The 8,273-nt window shown below is 44.1% G+C and overlaps 1 protein-coding gene across 1 annotated transcript; it reads right to left on the bottom strand.

The window, feature by feature from the left end:
• Positions 1-4,713: 4,713 nt before the first annotated feature.
• LOC124282760 (zinc finger protein 628-like) lies at positions 4,714-6,877 on the bottom strand. Its single transcript, XM_046718787.1, has 6 exons — positions 6,865-6,877; positions 6,019-6,212; positions 5,712-5,778; positions 5,490-5,555; positions 5,230-5,300; positions 4,714-4,990 (listed from the first exon to the last, which is right to left on the bottom strand). The coding sequence occupies exons 1-6, from the start codon at positions 6,875-6,877 to the stop codon at positions 4,892-4,894; spliced, it is 510 nt and encodes a 169-aa protein (XP_046574743.1). The 3' UTR covers positions 4,714-4,891.
• Between the last annotated feature and the right edge of the window lie 1,396 nt (positions 6,878-8,273).

The raw sequence follows: 8,273 nt of genomic DNA, 5'->3' as shown, positions 1-8,273 counted from the left end.
GGAGTAAGGTGTGTTTTCTTTGCTAATTACCTAGTCCACTGTCTCACAACTGGGAGTCTCACAACTGGGAGTAGACCGTACAGAATGGTTCCCATGAAACTTAGTCATAGCCTCGTTTCACCTACACCAAAGGGAACTAGTCTTATTTTCTCACAGTGTACTCTATACCGGAATCATAGACGGTACATTTTTCCAGTGGATATGGCTTGAATGTAAATTGCTGTATTATTATTTTTTTCATACACGACTTCTAGAAAGTAGACATACATATCATAAGACAAGACAACGAACACTTTCCAGAATAACATAGATTTATTCACGTATATACATTTGACAAACATTAATTTAATTTATAATAATATTATAGGAAAATGGTTTGAGAAACCAAAATATCACAGCTGGTAAAGAGAATACCTTTGATAGAAATACTTGATATGTTTAACACAATATGCTTTTAATAATAAATAAATATATATAAATAACTACAATATGTACACTACTGGAGTTGAGGGAACGCAAGGGGGGGATGACCTTTTCTTAATTTTCAGCTAAATTTTCTAAAAGTTGGGCTAAAAAGGTTTCGGTGTCATCCAACCTACCATCACGGGCAGACCAGGGACAAAGCTCGAGGTCGAGAGGTGCCGTGTGACTGCCGTCGTTCAACACTCGACGTTTACAGTAGAGATAACTCAACCCCTGACGTTTCTGTTGATAGGAACACATGATATTCCCCTTGAGTCGGAAACCTCTGTTCAACCCCTCGCCGGGTACTCGCGTACGTAAAACATCTCTAAACGCTCTTAGTGGTGTTTTCAATGTGCGTTTTGAGATGCCTTTACAGGAGAATTTTACCCAGCGTTCGAAATGACCGACGATAGGGTGGTTGAACGGAGGCGTCGGGCCTTGTTATTGACGGGCTTGATGCGATCGAAGCGTTGGCGAGCTCGGCGTAGTAAACGTTGTGCCGTTCAGCACGCCGAGCTCGGCGCTGGCTTTGGAGTTTGCTGAAGACTGGACTGTGACACCAAGTACGCTTTTACTACACAGCCCGATCATCTCGTCTCCTTCGTACTCGAGTTTGAATAAACCCGAGTACGTTTGTCGTGAAGGGCGTGGACAGAACAGCAACCGCGCTGAAACCAACGCCGTGGGTAGCTATCGTATGGGTTATTATCACCACAGGGCCCCTTTAACTGGTGCTGGTACGCCAACTGTTTGCCGGGTTTAATGACATCGGACAGACATTTCACGCTCAAAGTCATGTAAGCGCTGTCCGTGTCCATCTCCATGTATTCAAAACCGCTACGATCCACGTACACGTCCATGAAATCGTAGTAAAATTGAAGCATGCGCAGTTTGGCGTACTGCAGGATAAAATACCCTAGCTGCACGGGCGTATCGAGGTGTAAGACTTTCTTGGCTTTCTCCACCTCGAAATAACCCCAACCTAGTTCCGTCAATTTCCTGAATTGAGGTAAATTGACTTGAGTGCTAGCCTTCGTTTGACCACACACGTACGAGACGGTCTGATGTTTTTCTTTATTGATCAATACCGAACCGTACGCGGAGTTGCCCATAAGTTTAGCCGTATCCCCGCAAATGGCTGCTGAGGGATCTCGGTCTGCTTCTCGTCTGCCTGAGCACACGTCCCCAACAAACTGCTGAAAACACTCGCTTTGGGGTGTACTCGACGACTTGGTTTGGTACACGATCGACCACCATGCCGTGCTGTAAATACCATTGCAACAGAGGGGTGGCGATCAGGATTTTCCGCAAGCACCTTTAACCCGCCAACGAGCATACGGCGGTTTTGTAGTCAAGTCGCCAGTTCCTTGATGTACTCCTTCATGTGTTCCCCGAGGACTCTCGAAGGAACTTCTGCATTGCAGAACAGGGGAGTCATCTCTTGAAAGTACTCCCCGGGAGAGACGAGTGCCGCGAGGGTTCTGTCCGGGCATCCAGTGATCGGGGACGCGAATGTCCACTTCCACTATACCGAACAGTTCCCCCTTTTCCACAGCGTTCAACATGTCCCGTTCCGAGACCTGCTTCCACCCTTTCTTTTGAGAAAAAGGTGGTTGTCGACCTCGGATAAAGGACGAGAGCTGGGAATTAGTTTTGCATTCGGCGCGAAAGTTACATTCCCACATTTCCACGACCGTGTAACCCAGATCACGGATATAAGCAACACGCGCTCTGGTTGCCTTTAATTTTTGTTCCAATCGTTCTCGTAATTTTTCCTGAGCTGCTGTTTGCGTGACAATGGTGGCCATGGAAATAGCATCCATGAAACTCGTATACGGTCATGGAGCCGGGAATGAACCCATCCACCAAGTATGGCCCGACTCGTTTTTCCCGCCCCCAGTTTAACTTGTGTCGAATGTCCCGCCCTTCCTGCTCCCTCAACCAATCCATCCAGTCGTACATGCACGCATACCTGTCCCTGCGTTCGCTTGAATCGATTCTCGGCTCTCCTACTCTAACGAAAGGACCGTGGGCATGGGCTGATCTATAGCCCACAAGTATAACACGCTTATAGCCATACCCAACCACCCTTTTACACCGCTTGTCGGGATGGTCTCTAATCAACGTTTGATTGGCTTTGTGGTACCTCGTGAATATAATAGAAGGACCACCGACCACGTTAGCCTTTACGGTGTGATAGAGGTCTTCGTTGCGTTTATCGAACAGAGCAAAGGAGACCCCTTTCTTTTGACTCTCTCGGAACAATTTCTGTCGGGCCACACCGGGTACCGACATAGTGGTTTTAAAGAGGTCGATACCGTCCTCGAAATAAAACCGCTGCATGGCTTGTAACGCTTCCACAAAGGGACCCACATCCAGATTGTTATACCACTCGAGGAAATCTCGAAACGTGGACATGCCTTCCAGTCTCCAAACTTCCTCGAGGTCGGCATAATTCTCCTCGATCGATTTCACACCATTGTCAAGGACGGACTTCTGTTTGAGACTGGAATACCATGCCTTGCCCAGAGGGGAAGCCGAAGTCCGCGTTTAGCTTTTTCGAGTGTCGATACTCATACGGGAAAAATCCTTTCTCTCTTGCGCGAATGCTTTCAGAAACTGAGCATAACTCGTTCCGGGGAGAGATATTGGCGTGACGTCAAGAAATTTGAAACTTTGATTACTTTGACACAAGTAAGCATTGTTTTTCTTCACGGTGAAAGCCTGAGATTCCTTTGTCGTCGAGAGAGATGTTTGGGTAGTTTCTCCTTAATGGTATTCAGGTCGTAACGAGCTGAATTAAATCCGAGGACGGGGACTTGAGAACAGTACCCTAGAAGCTTCCCCGCAGAGATCGCTTCACGTGCTTTCCCCACTTAGCCTCGGGTGTAGAGTGTGTGCGAGTAGGTTTGCTATGGGCGGGGTGGTTGTCACCCTCCTGACGTTGACATCATCATCATCATAATCGTCAACAGTCGTTTGGTCCTCCACAGGCAACGACTTTATGCACTCGTGCAAGCTTTCTAAAACCTCTTTATATTATTCTTTGGCTAGCTTGTTAACGGCTTTGCCTATTTCCATCATGTATGCCAACATGGCAGCAACCAATCGATCCAGATCGGAATCGACAATGCAGTGTGGTGAAGTAAACCCTTCCACATTGGAACACATGCTGACTGAGATGGGGTGGTGTTCTTGTGTCCATCTCAGTTTTTAGGTTCCGGTATTCATGGGTTTAAAAAAACACTCAAAATCGAATACCATGAACCATGGAAAATATCTGTCTCTAGCCTCCACGACGAAGTCGAACTCTTCCAGCTCGTCAAACACGGTCTTTGGGTTGTGGTGGAAACCACCCGGGAACCGCAAAGTCGTTTGACCTGTGCAACGACGGTGGTGTTTCTGCATCAGATCAACACGCCGGAAGAGACGTTCCCACGGGACACTGGTAGCGTTTACAATAGATGTTCATACTGGTAATGAGGAGAGGTGATTTTCAAATCGGTTTAAGTACATGTGGTCCTGATACACCCTCTAGATTTATACATGGGTTGAGCTATCCCTGTTATAGCGTCAAGAGTGAACAGCTCACATTCACACGGAAACAGGCTTCAAAGTGAGGTAAGAGAGCTGGGTCGAGACCTTTATACTCTTCGGGACTAATCTAATCGAAAGACTGGAGATGATGGTCCCGACAGTACGACCCACTGATAGTAAAGAGCTTTGGTAGGCTTTTCTAAAGCACCTCGACTTTGTAGGATCTCGATGCAATGCCAAACACCGGAAAGCGCATAAGTGATCCTTATAAAGTTGTTTAGTCTTCTTGTTATAATCTAAAGAAAGGATAGCTTTATGATTTTTATATATTCGGGAGAGGGACTGGAGGGTGGCCGAGCGGAAAATTTGTTCTGTAAATAAAGAAATTCACATTGGTAATCAAAACAGGTTTCCATTTGGTATCGGGGCTTGTTTCATGAGAAAGGACATGACATCTAAGCCTTCCCGTCTCTGGCGTAACTGTTCGAGATCCTCCAACTCGGTGATATAGAGAGGACTAGTAAAGAGCGGATTGACAGTGTAAGGATGGAAATAGCGATAGCGTCCCCGTCTCCACGTGACGTAGGATGACACCGAACGCTAAATTCAATCTAAAACTATGATTTAACGATTGATAGATATCCCTAGCACGTTCCATCAACTCACCTATCGAAAAGTTGTTGTTAAGGGGGAGGTTGTAGTGCAAGGATGTACGGAGCGTCCAGGTCATAGGCTTCCTGGAGTCCGGGCTCCGTCACCTCGCCAGTGCTCTCGTCTACCCATGGAGCGGGACCTTCTCCCCATGGACGTGGTTGGAGCTCACTGCCAGCAGCAGCATCAGTATCCCTACTCCCGCCGGACTGTGATGGTAGGACGCGGTGTCCCTCTATCATCTGATGACGGTAGAGAGACAACCGATCCTCGAAACGCCTATGACATGCCCGGCAGGTACAACCATCCAATGCTGCGACGTGGGAAGACAAGGGAGCTGGTGATAGAGAACAAATTCAATGTATGAATACTAGGATCGCATTATTCACTCACTCACTCACTCACTCACTCACTCACTCACTCACCACTCACTACCAGGTCTTATGCTTCAAGTATAACTCACGATTATCACATTATATCTTCCTTTCAATGCGAATACCACGATGAACTGAATTAATTTATCGTTCAGGGCTAGCTAAATCCCTTATAGCTTATAGAATACGATTCAATATCTACCTCCACTAGCACGAGACTTTCTCGTCCTTGCAGCCTGGCCGAGGAGGTGGACGGTGTAGGGTGGTTTGTCCCTGAAATACAAAACAGTTTATTGGAAACGTTCTCGGTTAACACTATCTACAAACACATCACACACACACACACACACGCACGCACGCACACACACACACATTGAAACCCTTTGCTTGTATGAGAACCTCGTTAATGCTAGACAACATCGTACATGAATAAGTGGTAGAGAGATACAAAAACGAACTTACCCTCACTAATCGATACTCCTCTCGAGGTAGACGGCTGTGCATCATCACGTGACGCCTGTGATGCGCCTGTGGAGAGAAGATATGTTCAATTTATAACCTATATGAGCATATTTCATTCAAGTGAAACGATAAGCTCGAAGTCACGAACGTGTTGTGTTCAATGCGATAAGTCATGTCTTACATACATTTACTACCGAAGGCATTATGGAACGTTCAACTTACCACTAGAGTGAAACCGTCGAAAATGCACTGTCAAGTCATGGGGAGAGGGGAACACCTCGGGGCATTTCTGTATGTAGAAATAAAGCAGTGTTATTAAAGGGACTGTTCGAGTTTAGTAACGACACTCATATTAACATAACATGACGTACACGTTTTCAACATAAAATGAAGCATTTGTGTTAAAATGAAATCTCACGGAATTAGCTTTTGAAAAGCATACGAAGATAAAAATCCTGCATAAGTTCATATAGCGATCTAATCAAATTAACCTTCCATTCGCGACAATAAAATGAGAATGAAAACTTACGCTACATCGATATTCTGATAGTCTTTGCTGCGATAGGGCACATGTGTGTTGTTTCAACTTCTCATGTCTTGTGAATGATTTACTGCACCTATCGCAAACATGTGGTCGCTCCTCTCTCATGAGTGCAACGCATGTGTCGGAAAAGGTTATCTTTTCGGGAAAACGTTTTCCCACACTCTCGACAGGTGAATGGTCTGAAAGACAGAACATTAATTTCAATTCATACTATACATACAACATTGTTTTCTTCATAAAGTTGGTAATGAGACACACCATAATTATTTTAGTAACATATACCTTTTTTTCACTCAAACCAGAAACATTTGTTAACTGTATAGTATTCTCATTTATTTAAATGAAATACTGAGAGCTACACTCACGCGTTTCTTGAGGCCATGTTCAGTCAGGAGACAGTAAACGTTGATGTTGTCTCGCTTCGCTGTTGAAACTAAAATAACGGTCTGGTGTGCAGATGATGTCTATATAGGATATTTTACGAATAATGATTGACATATAGTAACTATCCATTCAACGCGCCTGTGTATCTCGCTGTAGACATGACTGACGGGTTGGGATAGGGACCACCCATGTATGCTCACACGGTGAAAAGACATTGAACCTTTTCCTTCACACCTGCCTGTTGCATTGACTGTTCTGTCATGCATGTCGTCCTCCTTGAGTATGCTTTGTGAACTATGTTTTTTTCAGTGTGATCACGTTGCCTATAATGTGATGCTATCTACAACTGAAGCTGGATTTAGTTATTTTCAAAAATGTCACTGATATTTTTGTGAGTTCTTTTTTATTGGACTGAGGTATAACTATCTATATTTTATACGAGCTTACACAGTTTACGCATTTTGAAATGATGAGGTAGGAGGGTGTCACGTCCTAAATTTCTAAAATCTGTTCTCTGTCTGAGCAGGGCACGCCAGAACTGTTTCAATAAGCAGATTCCTATTTCTATTTTCTTTCGTCTCTCTCCAAATGACATGACTTTCATGGTATTTTGTGTGCTATATGATATTGATATGCTTCTATCCATGTGTATTTCAAGCCTCTTTTTTTTTCAAACATCTCGCTGTCTAGTAAAACTGTATCCCTTAGTGTATATGGCTCAAAATCATTTATTTCTCATCACCTATATTTGGATGGAAAAAAAACTAGTATGAAATAACATATAAACCTACACCAACTTTCCATTACTTTAATGGTGTTATACTTGTACAGGACGCGTTCTGTAAGAAATGATTGTTTTTTTCAACGACATTTTACATGACTCAAAGATTCCATCTGCGAACCATGTTGACACAACCCGTCTCTTTTGTGATATGACGTACTTTCAACACACACACACAGCCTGCATTCATCAAAACAGGTCGCACCCTCTGTCGAGCGTGGGGTATTTAAAATGACGGAGTCACGTGAGTTGTCAAGCGTGCTCAATTCAAAACTGGCTGACGGGTACTGTCTGTCTGTCTATTCTAAGCAGCATGCTATACATAGCTCTATTCAGGACACTTTGCTTTTTGTGTTTTTTCTCGCTTAATGAAGAGTTTTCTGCACGACTGCCTTTAAAACACCCACACCTTTCATTGAACTTTCCTGACCTGTGACGTGCTGTCTATATTTGCCTATCAGCTATGATCACGTGACTTACATCAGCCAATCCATGTCCTTACCTTCCCTCCACCTTCCCTCCACCAAAAGGACCGTCTGCTCCCACCTACTATACTACTAACAATCATAAAAAGGCCAACTTGAAAAAAAGTATATCATTTAACATATATATACACGAGCATTTCGTTCCACAGAGAGAGAGACTGGTAGAGAAAGTAAGGAACCTAGAAATGAGCGAATATGTAATGCATGTAAAGAGTTTGCATTTGAAGAGTGCCTGTCGTAGACATATGTGAGACCTTTCGGAACGGAACACATAAATGATGGACACTGAATATGCCTGTTTGTTTTCATGCTGACTCTTAGCACGTGAGAACAGTGTTCCACGGTGCTTCCAACACGTTTTGGGCTCACGCGGTCGACAGTGTCCATGTTACACAAATATAATTTAGAATCATGATGTTGTGTTTAGGAAATGCATGAAATGTTTATTTTATTGTCCCCGTGATTGTCCAGTGTCATAGGCATTTCAAATCTAGTGTCAAAACAACAAATAGACCAATTCACAAGTTCACAAGCTTGTTCACTAATTGCGTTCAAGGATCCGATGCTAAGGTAGTTAAGATACAAGGCGT

Source organism: Haliotis rubra, unplaced genomic scaffold (genome assembly GCF_003918875.1).
Source record: "Haliotis rubra isolate DU_JTF1 unplaced genomic scaffold, ASM391887v1 Scf302, whole genome shotgun sequence".
Classification (NCBI taxonomy): domain Eukaryota; kingdom Metazoa; phylum Mollusca; class Gastropoda; order Lepetellida; family Haliotidae; genus Haliotis; species Haliotis rubra.
This window is presented reverse-complemented; position numbering and strand designations above follow the sequence as displayed.

What these genes read in the sequence shown, in the direction of transcription:
- LOC124282760 (XM_046718787.1), bottom strand. An exon ending in TATCAGAATATCGATGTAGC is followed by an intron (nt 5,779 to 6,018) that starts GTAAGTTTTCAT and finishes TTCTACATACAG; the next exon opens with AAATGCCCCGAGGTGTTCCC. An exon ending in AAAGTCTCGTGCTAGTGGAG is followed by an intron (nt 4,991 to 5,229) that starts GTAGATATTGAA and finishes CTCTATCACCAG; the next exon opens with CTCCCTTGTCTTCCCACGTC.